General features: G+C 44.5%; 1 protein-coding gene across 5 annotated transcripts in view; it reads right to left on the bottom strand.

The window, feature by feature from the left end:
* Positions 1-1566: 1566 nt before the first annotated feature.
* WDR7 (WD repeat domain 7) overlaps positions 1567-18399 on the bottom strand; it is a 352886-nt gene continuing 336053 nt past the window's right edge. For 3 of the 5 annotated variants that reach the window (XM_059880930.1, XM_005224234.5, XM_010818910.4), the window contains 2 exons: positions 13374-13478; positions 1567-4477 (listed from right to left, as the gene is read on the bottom strand). In XM_059880930.1, the coding sequence (XP_059736913.1) occupies positions 4274-4477; positions 13374-13478 (309 nt within the window). In that variant the 3' untranslated portion in view covers positions 1567-4273. Of the gene's footprint in view, positions 4478-10577; positions 11389-13373; positions 13479-18399 lie in introns of those variants that run through there. The other 2 variants (NM_001206098.3, XM_024984362.2) reach the window with 2 other exon arrangements.

The following is an 18399-nucleotide window of genomic DNA, read 5'->3' as shown; positions in this document are numbered from 1 at the left end:
GGGACTAAGATTTACATGTCTGCAGGGCAGGAGCAACAGCAATCTGGAATTAGAAGCATTTAAAAAATTTTTTTTGGCTTGCAGGATCTTAGTCCCCCACCAGGGATCAAAATCACGTCCCAGTCCCCTGCACTGCATGGAGAATTCTTAGCCACTGGACCACCACAGAAGTCCACAGTAGGAATTAAAAAAAACGAGATTCTGAGATGTTAATGATGTGTTAACACATCTCAGAGGACAATGTAACCACTCAAAGAACAACCCTCATCCAAGAAAAAATGTACAAAACCCAGAAATCTAAATCACTTTTTAGGCATTCCTTATTTCACAGAGCTGCCTCTATAAATTTAAGATTTGGTTAAAGGTGGACTTAAAGCACACAATTGTGAGCTCTGTTCATGCAAATGGTTCCAAGCACAAACCTCTCTGTGGTCTTTTTTTTCAGTTTGTAAACAGCAGAGAGCTCTGAACATCTAATTTTTGAAATTCTTCTAGCTTTTCTTTCCGACCTTTGGTATTTGTATGTATTGACGATCTCTAAACCATTGTACAAAAACACCTTGAAGTGTCAAGCTTTAAAAATGAGTCTTCTTTTCTCTTTCTCCTGTGCAGCCTGGATTATCTTGGCCTTGTCAAAATACATTCTCTAGTTAGAGGCTGGAAATATTCCCCTCCTGGCTCCAAAGTATTGATTTTCTTCAACACTCAGCTCTGTCAGTCAGCCGAAAGGGGTGAAAGGTGAAAGTTCACCCAGCACTGCTCGGCTTTACCTTCCTATTAATGTCATGCCCTTTCCACATTTGATCAGTTTATGTGATCACCAATCACATAGGACTGTTACTGCTCCTGTTTTCCCTATAAGGAAACATTCAAGACATCGGCAGATACTCAAACGCTTCCTGGGATGGACACCGGGCATTTGAATAGGGCCAGTGATGGTAGAGTCAACTCTAATGCCCGCCTGTTTCTTAAAGAAAACTGTATTGTTACATGATGATTGGCTCAAATTATTATCTGCAAATCAGAAAAGAGCCACAGTCACTACTGACATGTCTAACCCCCTGTGAGCAAGGACGACCTATTTTGTTTCTCTTGCTTTTTCCTGAAAACCAATTATACCCTTTACCTCAGGGATTCAAATTCAAGCCAAACGGAATATTAACTGAAATGGATTTAATGATCTCAGCCCAGCCCCCCACCCCAGGGCAGCCAACCCATGTCATCAAATCTGACGAGATATAATTTGGTACAATTAACAGTCTATTTAGGAGCAATTTAGGGTGGAGATAAAGCAACATGCATGCAATGCCCCTGCCCAAGCCACAGAGGGCGCCGTGGAGTCTTGGTAGGAGAGTTTGGTTGTCACTTCCGCAGTCCTGGAGGACTTCTCCGTGCTCTGGCCTCCTCTGTGGACAGGTTCACCTTTCTGGAAGCTGGCTTTCCAGGGAAATGAATAATCAAACAGAAATAGAAGGCTTAATTTAATACCAAAGGTGGGGGTGGGGGGAGATCTCAATGGAGAATGCTTAAAAAGAATGCACAATGGTTTCAATGAGAAAAACCACCTTCGGTACAGTTCGGTTTTATTTTAACACACATATGTACACAGGGACAGTCAGCACATTTAGAATCTGTTAAGTGGCGTCATCAAGAGGCATCTCGAGAGGCAGACATTTTCCTTCACGTGCTGGACGCAGTGAGTTCAATCATCACGTTTTCATACAGGTGTCGCGACGTGGCACCCTGAGCTTGGACATCACCAGTGAAGCCACGCATACATCTCCACGTTTACAAGGACAGGCTCAAGTAGAGCGCCAACAATATCAATAAGACACCGAAAGCGTACGCTGGGAGGACAATGTCAATAAGACACCGAAAGCGTACGCTGGGAGGACAATGTCAAGTTGACCTCAGTGCTGAGACGTCTGAGCTGTGATGAAGTTTGCAGCTGTGGTTGTTCAAAGAGTCAAGGAGAGATTTGTGGGAACAAGAATGCAAATGTTAGTGTAGCAGTTAGAGGTGACTGTCTAACCAGCAGATACCGTCCACCTCGGCATCCTACGACAGTCATGTTCTGCTCGCCAACAATCACGGCTGTCTCTGCAGCCGGGGTATGTGGCTGGCCGAGCCCCACTGCCCAGGTCCTCACAGCTTTCTTCTAAACTTCCGTGGGGCATGCGGTCTGTTCTTTGGGGGTGGCCTGCCCACAAATCTCACACCTTCCTTCTGACGCAGTGAACATTTTGTTTTTTCAAAAAAAAAAAAAAATCTCTAAAGTATACCTGTACTTCATCATTCCAAAGCAGCTTTGTAGTCTAGAATAAATTAATCTTCATTTCAGTTCATAAGGTAAACATGTGCTGGGTATTTGCACTGAAGACTCGGGAAACCACTGGAAAAATGAGAGCCCCTCCGTGTTCTCCTCAGGTTTTTCTGTCTATATCGGGCACAATAGCTCACTCACCAAACCAAGTCTACGTTGTATAGTTCTTAGTTTCTTCCTGGGAAGCTACATATATGATCTTTATAAATACAATGTACATGCATGTGGCAGGAATTCACTTTTGAAGAACACCTAAAGTCTAAAACCAAGGTATAGGGTGGGTTTGCCATCAGTAGACATGACATACTTCTTATCACTATGAGAGAGGTGTTCTGGTGGACTTGATTTCCTAACATGTTCTTTAGAAATCTGTTTCAATAAAGTGACAGCTGTGTTTGTTCCTGGACTGTGACCATACTTTTTTTGTATACGAACTCTGTCAGCCTAGGCTTTTAATCAGATGCTCCCTTTACCCCTTTTGGTTTCTTTGTAAACTTCATATTTTTTTTTCTGAATTTAATAAATTACTTTCTATTTTTGTATTTAATAAACCATTTTGCCTGATTAACCAACCAATCAACAGCCAACCAGCCAAATTCCCAACTATATACAGATCAAGGTTGTTAGGAGCAAGTCATCCAAAATATTATTTTATGGATTTTTTTTTTTCCCCATTACTATGAGCAAAGAACCAGCATAATCTGACAGAAGGAGAAGAAAGTGCCCTGGTTAAAGTTTACTTAGAAGTGGGATGAACACCCTCACTGCAGTGCTTGTTCAGACTGACTGAGAGCCCCACAGGTGTATATACAGCCGGCCCTTCGTGTACTCTGCCATTTCACACCAGGGACTTGAGTACGCGTGGACTTTGGTATCCTCGGGGGTCCTAGAACTGATTTCCCGCAGACACTGAGGGTGACTGTATACTCCCAAATGCCTGTGCCACAGTTAATGATTTTCTAGGACACTTGTTTAAAAGAAATATTGTCTTAGTTTTCCTTTAACTGGTCAGTAGTGGTTTGAAGGCTGAATTGTAACTATTACATGATAGCTGACATATGGGAACTGCAGGTCTGTGAAGTTTCTAGAAGGAAGGGGTAAGTTCTTTCTTAAAAAGATCTGTAGCTATAGACACAAGAATCTTCTTTTCAGGTGTACGCTATGCTTCCAAACTTGGATCTTTATTACAAAAGTCCATTTCAGAGATTAGTTCTCGTGACTGGATGATTATATTAACTAGATCCTCAGTAGTGATGATTTTGATTTTCAGCTACTAAATATAGCATCACTTGAACAGGATATGAGCATTTTGGAAGGCTGGGTGTCCAGGAAACTATTCTCCACGAAAATCTGTGTGTGTGTGTGTGTGTGTATTTTCTCATTAATCTTCAATTGGTTAGTTGTTAATAAAGAAGGTAGTGGCTAAACCCTAGGAAATTGGATTGAGTAATTTCCGAGCAATCTCCCAGAAAGGAAAAAAAAGAGAGAGAGATCATGTAAACACAGAATCCTTCTGGTAAACGATAGCATCTTTTAGGAAATCCAAAGGAAAATAGTATCAATGATTAGGACTGCCACACGACCATAAAACCCAATGTCGGAACGACCATGTCCCCACCTCGTTTGGAGGTGGGGTTCAGCGCTCGGAAACTGCTGATCTGCGCTGGCAGTGCAATCACAGTGGTTATTGATTTTCGGGCTCCTGGTGCACCGAGCAACAGGACCGCCAGCCGCCCCTCCCGGTGCGGGGGTGGGGGGGGTGGGGGGACAACCCGGGGACAGGGCGGCGGGTCCTGCGGGGCCGCGGGCAGCCCCAGCCCACGGGGGCGGGGGCAGGAGAACACAGACCCCACTGCCCCCGATGACCCCGGCGCGGGGTGGGCGGTGGGGGCCGAGGGAGGGGGGCTCTGGACCTGGAGACCTGGGAGACGGAGCTCGCGGGCCGCAGCCCTAGACCATGAAGCGGTGCTCCTTGCCGTCGTGCGCCATGAGGATGACGTTGCGGTTGGAGGTCCAGATGAGCCGGGCCAGCCGCAGGGCGTTGTGCGAGCCGGGCGAGGCGGGCTGCACGGGGGGCACCCGGTAGGTCTTGACGCAGCGCAGCTGGGGCGCCGAGTTCAGCATGCCGATGCTCCCCAGCAGGGACGTGTTCATCTGGGGGCAGGGACGGGGCACGCGAGTCACCGAGGGAGCCGCTTCCCCGTCCCCGCCATGGAGCGGGGTCCAAGGGACACAGCCCTGCGGTCACCTGCTCCTCCTCACGGGATTCAGGGTCACCTAAGGGGTGCTTCTCAACCTCTGAAGGGCTCCTTCCAGTGTTATCTGAAATTGTTCTGATGCTGTTATAGAAAATGCATAAATCCAGAGAAATTTTACCTGCTGGGTACAACTGGACAGCAGGAAAGCCCTCCACTTTTTTTTTTTTTCAATGGCACTAACTGCTGTGGCAGGGTTGTCCCCATTTTTTTTTTGGCTGCGCAGCATGTATGATCTTAGTTCCCCCTCCAGGGATGGAACCCATACTGCTCGCACTGGAAGTGACCTCCGGGGAAGACTCCCCCCAAACCCCAATCATTGTTATGAAGGGAGCTAAGCGATACATTTTAATAAAATGGTTCAATCAGACAGTACTTGGAAACTGCGGGTATTTCAAATGGCAGGCTTTTCTGGTTCTTTAGTAACAGTGCTCCCTGCACCCCCTGAAGAATGAGCCCCAAAGACAAGTCTGGGGACTCAGCTGGAGAAAATGAAGTGAGGTTAAGCAGCAGACAGAGTAATAGGTGAGGCAGATCAAAACTCAAAACTCACCCCTTTCCCAGCTCCGCTCCCATCACACCTTCCCTCCTCACCTGCTTTAAACACATTCAGTTTCTGGAAAGCTCTAGTTTATTTGAAGGAAAAAGCAAGAATCAACCACCTCTCAACACTGCCTGTGCCCACTGCTCTGCTGCTAAAAAAGAGCACGCTCTAACACCTCATTTGCAGGGTGTGTTCCCTCAGTTGGTGATTTCTGCCCTTTTTTGGGGGGGCTTTTCTGGTTCTGACTGGAATTTGAGGTTCTCTTCATCCATTCACATGAATGGAAAATAATGTGGAAATTAAGGCTCATGAACAACTGTGCATTCACGTCAAGTGCTGAATGCCGATTGGCAGTTATCTAAGTGAACTGTCATCTGAGTGAGTCTGATGAAACCTTTAGCTTCTAAATATTACTTAACATTTTTTCAGTATTCAGCTTTTGTGCTACTGATACACGAGTCACATGGCAAGCACACTGATGCTCAGGTCAGGAAAGCGGTCTTGGAAACAATACTTTTCTTTGCACTGATTTGTGTGCCCAGTTCTTCTCTCCAGCAGCACCTCCGTCTGCATGGTACTGGGATTTGTGGGGAGCATGCAGATGATGCTCCAGTGTGTACGGAGGGCTGGCACGGGGACCTGGGCAGCTCCTGGGACGCGGAAGGTGTGCTACCGCCCTGTGTTTGGGTCACTGCCAAACGGAAGCCGTTCCTTGCCCCGGCCCTTCTCAGCAGCAGGACGGTGTCAGGGGGTGTAAATCACACCATCTCTGGCAGGACGCATGCAGGCTCCGCTGACATTTTCACAATTTAAATCATCTTGAGTAATAACCCTTTTAAGATGACTAATGTTACTGATTTTCCTGCATTAATAATAGTGCCGAACACAACACAGAGGTGAAAAAAAATCACTAGTGTACGAGGTCACATTTTAAAACCAAATGTATGATTATCATTAACTCTTTCTGTTAAGGGACAGTTAACATTTCAAGCCAGGCAGTACCTTCCGGCCATCTTCTAAGGGGCTCTTTCCTTGTGTTCTTCTCTCCCTTTCCTAGAAACTCCATAAAAGATAAAAACCAGGGCTTTATTGCTTTCTGGAGATACCCTAATAGTTTAAATATAAATAATGATGAAGCTTGATTTGCTAGTTCTCACAGGTACAAAGAGTAACAGAACATCATCATTTACTTCTCTTACTGTAGAACAGATCCAAATTATCCTGAAAGCCGCTGGTTAAAATGAACTGGCATCAACAGGCATACTGTGCTTTTTTTTAAAAAAATATAATTTCTCAGTTGATAAATAACTACAAAGTATTTTTCATTCTTTATGGATTTTCTATGAAAATGTGTAGGAGGCTTGATTTCTGCTGGTGGCTCAGAATGCTAGGGGCATCCAATAGGCTCAGACACAGCCTTATTTTTTAATTCCTTCCTTTAGCTTTAGCCACGGACAAGAAATAGGTTGAAGGCAAAAGGGGACAGGAAGAGAATATCTTATTGGAATGCGAAGGATGGAAAGATTTTCCCCAAAAAACCCATGATTATACCTGGGTTCTCCTTTTAAAAAGTTGAGCCATCCTTCAAATGATTGATGGATGCCTTTGGTAGGGTCTAACAGCCTTCCTAAAGGTCAACAAAAGAGTCCGAAATGCAGTACTTGGATGCAATCTCAAAAACGACAGGATGATCTCTATTCATTTCCAAGGCAAACCATTCAATATCACAGTAATCCAAGCCTATGCCCCAACCAGTAACACTGAAGAAGCTGAAGTTGAACGGTTCTATGAAGATCTACAGGACCTTTTAGAACTACCACCCCAAAAAGATGTCCTTTTCATTACAGGGGACTGGAATGCAAAAGTAGGAAGTCAGGAAACACTTGGAGTAACAGGCAAATTTGGCCTTGATATACGGAATGAGGCAGGGCAAAGGCTAATAGAGTTTTGCCAAGAGAATGCACTGGTCATAGCAAACACCCTCTTCCAACAACGCAAGAGAAGACTCTACACATGGACATCACCAGATGGTCAACCCGAAATCAGATTGATTATATTCTTTGCAGCCAAAGGTGGAGAAGCTCTATACAGTCAGCAAAAACAAGACCGGGAGCTGACTGTGGCTCAGATCATGAACACCTTATTGCCAAATTCAGACTTAAATTGAAGAAAGTAGGGAAAACCATTAGACCATTCAGGTATGACCTAAATCAAATCCCTTATGATTATACAGTGGAAGTGAGAAATAGATTTAAGGGACTAGATCTGATAGATAGAGGCCTGATGAACTATGGACGGAGGTTCGTGACATTGTACAGGAGACAGAGATCAAGACGATCCCCATGGAAAAGAAATGCAAAAAAGCTAAATGGCTGTCTGGGGAGGCCTTACAAATAGCTGAGAAAAGAAGAGAAGCGAAAAGCAAAGGAGAAAAGGAAAGATATAAGCATCTGAATGCAGAGTTCCAAAGAATAGCAAGGAGAGATAAAAAAGCCTTCCTCAGTGATCAATGCAAAGAAATAGAGGAAAACAACAGAATGGAAAGACCAGAGATCTCTTCAAGAAAATCAGAGATACCAAGGAAACATTTCACACAAAGATGGGCTTGATAAAGGACAGAAATGGTATGGACCTAACAGAAGCAGATGATATTAAGAAGAGGTGGCAAGAATACACAGAAGAACTGTACAAAAAAGATCTTCACGACCCTGATAATCACGATGGTGTGATCACCCACCTAGAGCCAGACATCCTGGAATGTGAAGTCAAGTAGGCCTTAGAAAGCATCACTACGAACAAAGCTAGTGGAGGTGATGGAATTGCAGTTGAGCTATTTCAAATCCTGAAAGATGATGCTGTGAAAGTGCTGCACTCAATATCCAGCAAATTTGGAAAACTTATCAGTGGCCACAGGACTGGAAAAGGTCAGTTTTCATTCCAGTCCCAAAGAAAGGCAATGCCAAAGAATGCTCAAACTACCGCACAATTGCACTCATCTCACACGCTAGTAATGCTCAAAATTCTCCAAGCCAGGCTTCAGCAACACGTGAACCGTGAACTTCCAGATGTTCAAGCTGGTTTTAGAAAAGGCAGAGGAACCAGAGATCAAATTGCCAACATCCGCTGGGTCATGGAAAAGGCAAGAGAGTTCCAGAAAAACATCTATTTCTACTTTATTGACTATGCCAAAGCCTTTGACTGTGTGGATCACAATCAACTGTGGAAAATTCTGAAAGAGATGGGAATACCAGACCACCTGACCTGCCTCTTGAGAAACCTGTATGCAGGTCAGGAAGCAACAGTCAGAACTAGACATGAAACAACAGACTGGTTCCAAATAGGAAAAGGAGTACGTTGAGGCTGTATATTGTCACCCTGCTTATTTAACTTCTATGCAGAGTACATCATGAGAAACGCTGGACTGGAAAGAAGCACAAGCTGGAATCAAGATTGCCCGGAAAATATCAATAACCTCAGATATGCAGATGATACCACCCTTATGGCAGAAAGTGAAGAGGAACTCAAAAGCCTCTTGATGAAAGTGAAAGTGGAGAGTGAAAAAGTTGGCTTAAAGCTCAACATTCAGAAAACGAAGATCATGGCATCTGGTCCCATCACTTCATGGGAAATAGATGGGGAAATAGTGGAAACAATGCCAGACTTTATTTTTTGGGCTCCAAAATCACTGCAGATGGTGACTGCAGCCATGAAATTAAAAGACGCTTACTCCTTGGAAGGAAACTTATGACCAACCTAGACAGCATATTCAAAAGCAGAGACATTACTTTGCCAACAAAGGTCCATCTAATCAAGGCTATGGTTTTTCCTGTGGTCATGTATGGATGTGAGTTGGACTGTGAAGAAAGCTGAGCGCTGAAGAATTGATGCTTTTGAACTGTGGTGTTGGAGAAGACTCTTGAGAGTCCCATGGACTGCAAGGAGATCCAACCAGTCCATTCTGAAGGAGATCAGTCCTGGGGGTTCTTTGGAAGGACTGATGCAGAAGCTGAAACTCCAATAGTTTGGCCACCTCATGCGAAGAGCTGACTCATTGGAAAGACTCTGATGCTGGGAGGGATTGGGGGCAGGAGGAGAAGGGGACGACAGAGGATGAGATGGCTGGATGGCATCACCGAGTTGATGGACATGAGTTTGAGTGAACTCTGGGAGTTGGTGATGGACAGGGAGACCTGGCGTGCTGTGATTCATGGGGTCGCAAAGAGTTGGACATGACTGAGCTACCGAACTGAACTGAACTGAACAGCCTTCCTGCCTCAGAACAGGGCTACATGAAACTCTGCAGAGTACAAAACGATGATGGTAGGAAACAGCTGGAAAGATAAATATTCTCATGTTAACTATGATTTGTTGTTCTTCAGCCCATCCTTTCCCTATGATCTCTTCAAATAAGAGAGGAACCCGGAGTATTGAGGGTGGGTATGAATTTTCCCAATAAGGTCCATAAAAGAACCATCACCAAAACAACCAGTCATTCTGTTATTCAATACTAACATTTTCTTGACCAGAGACTGGCTACAAATTATGCTAAATTAAAGGCAATCTCCGTCTTGAATGAATGAAAACTCCATGGAATTATATTTGGTCACCTCAGCTTTTTTCTTCACTTCCAAGAAAATAAATCCTCATCATGAACAATTCAAATCATAAAGAGAAATATAAAGAAGAAAGCAAAGATCTCCTGAAATATCACTTTCCAGAGATAATCATTAACATTTTGGTAAACCTCTTTCTAGATCTGGAAGTCTATGTCCACAGAAGGAGAAGTAGGTTTCAGGAATTTTACATAAACCAGCTCATATTAAAAGGCAGTTGGAGGGATTTCCCTGGTGGTCCTGTGGTTAAGATTCCATGCTTTCAACGTAGCGGGTGTGGGTTTGATCCCTGGTCAGGGAACTAGGATCCCATATACCGTGCAGCCAAAATTTTTTTTAAATAATAATAAATAAAAGGAAGTTGGACAGCCTGCTTTTTTCATTCAACAAAATGTTGAGGGCAATCTTTTTATGTTAATGACTACAGGTTTACATCATCCTTTTAAAATGGCTGAACAGTAGTTTGGAATGGATGTAGGATGGAATAAATGAAGAACAAATGAAAGCACTACACATCTAATTTATTATTAGCATCTCTAGAAAAGGATACTTATTTGTTGGAGGGTGGTGGTAAAATTTAGGTGAGAGATTTATGGTTGTATTTCATTACAAAGCTCTCCTGTCTAATACCAGTGGATACACTGAAGTGCAACATTCAAATAGTAGGAATATGTTGTTGGAGAATGGAAGGGTTTGAAAGATTGCCAAATTACATCATTCAGCAGCTGAGTATGTAAAGTAACTAAACAGCAACTGTGGCGTTTCCTTTCCCTTTAAAAATAATGCTTCACAAAACCAGTTCTGAGAAGATTGTTTTCTGAACACATAGACACACAAACAGATGTAATTCATCAAAACAGGAAGTGCTTTAATGCTACTCTCAGCGTAAGTAATGCCGCATGCAGACCTCTTACTAAGTCTCACTTGAGCAATTACCCAACTAGTACTTCTCATTAACACTCATTTCTCAGCAAAGATTTTAATAGCTGATGGCTTTTGTAAGGCTCTGTATTAATAAGGCTTCATTAAGTTTTCAAAATATATTGCAGTACATTTACTGGAATAATACAAAAGTATTATCGTCCATCACTAGACCTAAACAATACGCATCTAGATAAATCAGCCAAGCCCATGTGGGTAGAGCAGTGGTAGATTCAACACTGCTTTTTTGACTCTTTAATTCAAATAAAAACCCTGCTATGCTCCTGGAAGACGTTTTATTGTATTTTCTTGAGAAAGGTGAAATGACGCTTCTGTGTCTTCTCCTAAGTTTTAAGACCAAGCTGGGTATAATTTAAGTAGGGAAGAAATGGTCTGCATTTTACATTCTGACATTGGGATTGGAGGCAAGAAAGATGTGGTGTTGCCTGAGTTGCCTGGGCGCTCTGTCTGTTCAACACCCACCCCTGCAAGTAACACAGGGTGGCCCCTGGAGAGGACGTCTGGACAAGGGCAAGGGGCCGGGCCCCCTGAGGGCAGAGCCACATAGACGCCCACGGTGAAGTGCATCTGGTGAAGTCCAGGGCAGCAGCACAAGCTGAACTGGATGGAGCACAGAGGTTATTTCAAAAAGATAGCATCTACAGAATGATCGTGATCTCCAGCTTGAGGTATATGCTGACTGTAATTCCATCAGTGAGCTAGGCAGCAACTCTGATAAAAACAGAAAAATATTCAAGAAAGGCATGAATATATCCAGACAGAACCCTCAAGATCTAGATAAGGGGGAAAAGGTTTACACCTTAGACATTCAGGAAAATACTGGGGAAAGTTTCACATCTGGTAAATTTAGGAGCTATTATATGAGGAATTGGGCTTCCAGGTGGCGCTAGCCATAAAGAACCTGTCTGCCAATGAAAGAGAGGCGGGTTCCATCCCTGAGTCAGGAAGATTCCTTGGAGAAGCGCATGGCAACCCATTCTAGTATTCTTGCCTGGAAAATTCCATGGACGGAGGAGCCTAAAGGGCCATAGTCCATGGGGTTCTAAAGAGTTGGACACAACTGAAGCAACAGCATGTATGCATGTATATAAGGAATTGTATTTTCTTAGCAGGAAGAAAAATTGAACAACAAAATGGAGATCTGTTTTTGTTTATTCCTAGGAAGAAAGCACAGAGCAAACACAAAGCCCTGAGGAAGCAGCGACCCACTGCGGCTTGGTTCCAGGCCCCCAAGGCTTAGCTGGGCACCCGGTGCTTCCACATCAGCTATGCGCCCGATGAAGGGAGTTTCATAAGAATGCGCCTCAGGAATTCAAGAGAACGGGAAACAAGGGGAAATATCTATCAAGGGCGTCCAAGTACAGTTGGTGTCACAGAAACCAGTGTTAGCAGAAAGGAACAATTGGCAGGACACTGTCTGAAGAACCACTGTTGCAAGAGTTCAGTTTATGGACTCGCTGTGGAATTTCGCTAAAATAAATATGAGTCCTGCGGTTACCCAATGCGAGAAACAAAGACTGGGTGACGTCTCTAAGGAAAAGAGTTTAATAGGAGCCAATTAATATGCTGGAGATATATTCTGGAGGAAAGGATAATGAGAAAATAAACTGGAAAACTAAATTAGATGAAGAGTAGGAAAAGCTCAGGACAGATGTGGTAGTTGTTATGCTTTAATGGCATGCTGTTAATTAAGCAATTTATTGTATCTGTTTTACATTTTATTAGCTATTGATTTTTTAAAAACCATCCTCAAGTTGTGAAGTCTTGTTTAAACTTTTATTTGTTTAATTTTTTTTTAAAGCTTTTAAAGTGATGCACTGCATCTCATAAAACATACCTGCATCCTAGGATAGGCAACAAAATTTTAAGTTAACTTGGGGGCGGGGTTGGTAATGTTTAAATTTTTTGTAATTATCAGGAGTAAGGTACTTAAAAGAAGATGGGATGGAGATTAATCACTGAGGATGAAACAAGTTCTATTATAAAGCTCAGTTGCTTGAATTAATTAATATTCATTTTAATCATCAATAAACAGAGGTATCCTTGTGTACTGCCAGTCAGTGGTACTCAGATTTTTGAAAATGTTTTAATAGCTTGGGAATGAAGAGCATCATGTGCGAAATTCAGAACACAAATGTAAATGGGATAATACAAACGGAGCATGAAGTTAGTATGAGGCTGCTTCTCCCTTAAACTCTGTGCCCTGTTCTCTGAATGCCTTGTGTAAATTAACAGCCTGAGCAGAGGTCTCCACTGCTCCGCCCCGAACCCTTCCAGGCCCTTCACTTACCTTTAAAGGCACCTCCTTCTCCCTGAACACCCACCCCTCCCTGCCTGAATAGCTGGCCCTTCCTCAGCACCACCATGCCTCAGCTCAGGCGGTTCTGCCTCTGTGAAGCCAGCCCTCAACCTCACTCCCCGGTTCCCCCAGGACTGTAGGTGCTTATTCACTTGTGTCTCCCTCAGACTGAAAGCCGTGTGAGAGCAGACCCCACCTCTTTCTGGGCTGCCAACTGTGTGCTCAGTAGACCCCGAGTGCCGGCAGCTGGCCCATCATCAGCAAGCAATAAACACTCGATATTTGTTGAAGGGAGAGCCGTCACGAGGAGGCCTTGGTGGGCAGGTCAGCAGGGAGCCTCCCCCAGCAAAAGCAGATCATGCGACAGACGCCAAGGCCCTGTAGCACCCACGCGTACCTGCCAGAAAGAAATGTGGCTGTCCGTGTTCGAGTAGGTGGCAAGGTACCGTCCATCCGGGGCAAAGGCCACTGCAGTGATTGGCCCCTTGTGTCCATGGATTGTCTGAAATAAAATTACGAGTCGTTCACTGTATGCACCGCACAGAACTATTGCACCTAAACATGCAAATACATTCAAAGTTGAACAGTTATGTCACGGATGCTAGAAACTGGTATGTTCTTTATTTATAAACTTGTTGTTGTTGTCTGGTCGCTAAGTCATGTCCGGCTCTTTGCGACCCCGTGAAGTGCAGCACGCTATGCTTCCCTGTCCTTCACGATCTCCCTGAGTTTGCTCAAACTCATGTCCACTGAGTCAAACTTAGCTTAGAAAAAGAGGAAAAGCAGCTGAAGTTCTCTCACAGATTCATCCAGGGGCTCTGACCTTGTTCTGGGGAGTCCACCTGCTTCCTACTTGGGAGGATATAGCATGAGTTCAAAGGAAGAGCAGATATTAATGGGCAAACCAATGTGTTCATCCATTTATGCCTATTTGAGGGAAGAATTTTACAATTAGGAAAGTTAAAAAAAAAGTTAAAAAAACTGATCACCAAATCTATCCAGGAACTTCATCTATAATGAAAAAAATAAAGCTCTATCACATAACATCTCTGCTCTGGAAGGAGTCAAAAACAATCATTTCAACCCTTTAATAATTTTACATTTTTCACATTTTATGCTTCATTTCCCACCAATTACACTATGTGTAAATGCATATGGCCGCAATTAGTACACATCCATGCACGCATGTGTTGGGGGTCTGAACACACATATAAATCAAATGCCATTAAAAACAAGTTAACAGGGATCATTTTGAGCCTCTGCCAAATAGCTATCATTGATTTAATCATGAATTAAAAAAAAAAGAATGATGTGGTATTTTAGACTCGCTTTCTGAGTAAAGGTCTTTACTAACAAAAAATTACACTCATGTCTAATGATATTAATAGTTACCGAAAATACTGGGATACTAAACAAATTAGCATAATATTGTATTAATGTATCTGCACAAACTATTAAAGGCTGTATGTCCACTACATGAACCAATATTCAGTCCGGTTACAACTGGAGGTGGATCACCTCTCTTGGTCTAGAAAGGACGGGGAAATACGTTCCCTAAACTAAGGCAAACCAGGAAGGCTTGTTTCCGCTTGCATCCTGAGTCTCGGTGGGAGCAGTTCACTGGGCGGTTCAGCGTCCCCTCTCGTCCTGCCTTCCACACCCAGACTGTGAATTTCAGTAGGTCTCTCCTCACAGTTAACATCTGATTACGAGGAAGGGAGAAAGGGGATGGGGATGGGGGACAAGCATGTCCCTCTGTGCTTTCAGCTTTTGCTCTTTCCTGTCGTTAGAAAAGGTGCTGTGGAGATCCGAAATGATGCCTGCTTTCCACACTCAGGAACAAAGTGTGGCACTGGCAGCACCGGGCTTTGGGCTTGCAGGGGACACTCTCTGAGTCAGACTGCCTGCCCTGCGTTTGGGCTCCACCGCTCACTGTGGGCCCTGGGGCAAGTTACTTACACTCCTTAACCTTGAGCGTACCCATGCCAACAAAGCAGAGACAATGATGACGGAGGTGGCGACCATGGCTGATGGTTCCTACCTTGAAGAGCTTCGTGAAGACTAAAGAGTTCGCACACGCACAGCCCTCCGCACGATGCACGGCGCATAATAGTTCAATGAATACTCTCAGTGTTTGTGCGGCTCCTCTTTTAAAGATGACCGGATGTATATACTTGAAAGTTGCTAAGAGAGTAGATCTTAAATGTTCCCACCACAAAAAAAGAAATGGTGGTTGTGTGATGGGAGGGAGGTATTAGATAACAGCAGGGGGATAACCATATTGCAATATAGAAGTGTATCAAATCATCATGTTGTACACCTTAACCTCACATGTTACATGTCAGCTATAGCTCAGTAATGCCAAAAAGAGACTAGACAAACGTAAGCAACCCATAAATCAATTACTCGAGTACTCCATTTAATGAAAACATAAAATAAATAAAGCCCTAATCATATATGAAACCAGATTATAGATATATCGGGTTTGGCCTGCAAAATGATCGTAAAATGTATTCTCTGATTTCCAGTCTCTCCTGAAACAGCCCAGGCTGCCTCCACTCTGGCTGCCCTGGGCCCGTGTTTGCCCCCGACACCCTGGGCCAGGCTGAACCGAGGGGGCCCTGTGGCCTTGTTGGCATTCACTCTGATGTCACCAGTCCCAGCCCTGACTCACGCAGGTCTGGGTACACAACACCCACTGCCTGGCCCCCTTATTTCCTGTCTGGTCCCTCACGGCATGTAATGCCACCTTCCTATTAAAAATACTTGATTCAACACAGCTTCTTCGACGCTCTGGGGTCCTGGTATGCATCTAACGTGTGGGCACACTGAAAGCTCAGATAAAAGCTTGCCCTGCCTGAAAATACCCCCTCCCCCAAAGCCCAGCTCCGTGTAGAGGTGGATTCACCCCTCCTCCTGGAGTCTGGGCCCCTAAATCTCAACACAGAACGTTAAGCCTGCCTCGTTCTGATGAGCATCCTTCCTTAACCAGCAACCAGAATGTGCTTCAGATGGTAGCAGAGGGCAACAGCGTGCAGGGTATAAACCGGCAGTCCCCAAAGGCTGTGCCAGCCCAGCAGCCTCCTTCACGTACCTCGCTGAGGCTGGCTAAGACGGCTCTGCAGAGAGCCAGACATGTGGGCTCCTCATGCTTCATATCATATCTTCATGTGTGTGGTGAGTTGCTCAGTCATGTCTGACTCTGTAACCCTTTGGACCGTAGGCCGCCAGGCTCCTCTGTCCATGGGGTTTCCCAGGCAAGAATACTGGAGTGGGTGGCCATTTCCTTCTCCAGGGGATCTTCCTGACCCAGGGATTGAACCCGCGTCTCCTGTGTCTCTGGCACTGCAGACGGATTCTTTACCACTCAGCCCTCTGGGGAAGCCTATTATATCTTCATCCTTTATAGTATTTAAAATACCTACTTGAATACTTCTATGTCAGTTGAAGACACCCTTCATTATGTTATCTAGTGTCTCTAACAGAAGATCCTATGAATTAAATTCATCTTGGAATTGTCTGCTAGGAAAATACTTACCTTTTCAGATAAACTTTGTTGTTTTCTTTTATCATGCGACGATAAGTACATAATCTCACATGTACTTGCTTTCCTGCCAGGAAACTCAGAACTAAATTTGTGCTCATCTAGCTGTCTAGTAATAAATACTTTCCCCCTCATTTCACTAATCACAGTCCTGTTTTCCTTTATTGTTGTTGTTGTCAAGGTTAGGTGCGAAGCTTAACGGGTTAGTTTCTTTAAAGTCTGTTTTGAACAAAGGCGACTACATTTTAGGTCAGAGCACATCAACACACACACACACACACACACACACACACACACACCCCGATCCGGCTAGGTGCCCCACAGGTGCGCCACACACACACACACACACACACACTCTGATCTGGCTAGGTGCCCCACAGGTGCGCACATACACACACACACACACACACTCTGAGCCGGCTAGGTGCCCCACAGGTGCGTGCGTGCACACACAGACACACACACACACTCTGAGCCGGCTAGGTGCCCCACAGGTGCGCGCGTGCACACACCCCCCCATCTGCCTAGATGCCCCACAGGCTGTCTTTCAAAGCAACATAGAGCAAAACCACCGGGTACTGACGGCAGCAGCAGCTGATGGACAGACCCGTCGTTGTATAAGAAAGCAAGTACCACTCATGGTAGCTCAGGGAAGCTCACTGTTTTTAAATGGTCTGGTACATCTGGTGAATTCATTATAATCTCAGCCTGAGACATCTCCAGCCCCCAGTGCAACGGAAATGCTGCCATTGTCTTTTGTCCAGGGTCTCTGAACCTCTCCTGGACTGCTGCGGGCGCCCCCTGAGCTGACTTTAGCCTCCAATGTCTTTTGCTGGGGGTCTCTGAACTTCTCCCGGACCGGTGCGGGCACCCCCTGAGCTGACTGGAACCTCCACTCTGACGCGATGCAGCTGGCTGCAGATGGCAGTGAGCGCGAAAGCACTCTGTGATTCCGCACACTCAAGGGTTTGGGATCGTAAACGAGTAGAAAGAACCTTTTCCCCAAACAGGTTTCCAAACAAAAGGAGGCTGGCTCTGCTTTTTAGATGTGGGTGAGTATCATAGCCTTTGTGATAGGTTTTGTCAGAGAAAGTGCCGTCTTAAAAAGACAGAAATGGAATATAAAGAAGTTAATCTAATTCAAGAAGTGCTATGAACAATAAAAGAAATCAAGCAATTATCCCTAGCAGGAGACAAGAATGTTGAATTGTTAAACACTCTCCCCCGCTTTTACTTATAAAGAAAAGGAACTGAGAAGCAGGATTAATAAGGAACAACGCTCGCGTGTGCCCAGTGGTTTTTAACAGGCCGGTTCGGTGTGCTCCAGAAAGGAGCACAGTTAACCCTGTCATACAGGGCACAGAGACACGGATTTCCAAGATGATCTGGTCAGCATCGATACAAACTAGTACAGTCTAGCATATTCTCTTGAAAACTGCTGTCTCTTCCTGGATTTCTTGCTATTCAGCTTCCGAATGACAAACCGGAGAACTGAGACCAAAATGGAGGACTCGACTGCACCCACTTCACAGACTGAACAAGATCAAAGAGAGCATCTTGCATTCATTTCCAGGTCTCGTCACTTTTTTTAAGGGGAGGGAAAAAGCCCAGGAAACAAAATTTCCTACTTTTAACATAAATTCTAAAGCAAGGATGTCCGAGAGTAGGTACAATTTTGCTATCATAAATACCATCACAAGGGAAAGATGTTGACTGATCCGTGTATTTTATATAACATTTATTAAACTAAAAAAAAAAGAAAAGAAAGAAAGGACTTTGCACTTCACAGCCCCAGGGTTTGCCAGGCCTGAGGGGGAAGATGCCCATCCTGCTCACAGGCCTTCTTGGGATCACAGGGCTGGCTCTGGGGGAACCGAGG

This window comes from Bos taurus, chromosome 24 (assembly GCF_002263795.3).
Source record: "Bos taurus isolate L1 Dominette 01449 registration number 42190680 breed Hereford chromosome 24, ARS-UCD2.0, whole genome shotgun sequence".
NCBI lineage: Eukaryota > Metazoa > Chordata > Mammalia > Artiodactyla > Bovidae > Bos > Bos taurus.
Note: the sequence above shows the minus strand (reverse complement) of the source record. Positions and strands in the feature narration are given on the sequence as shown.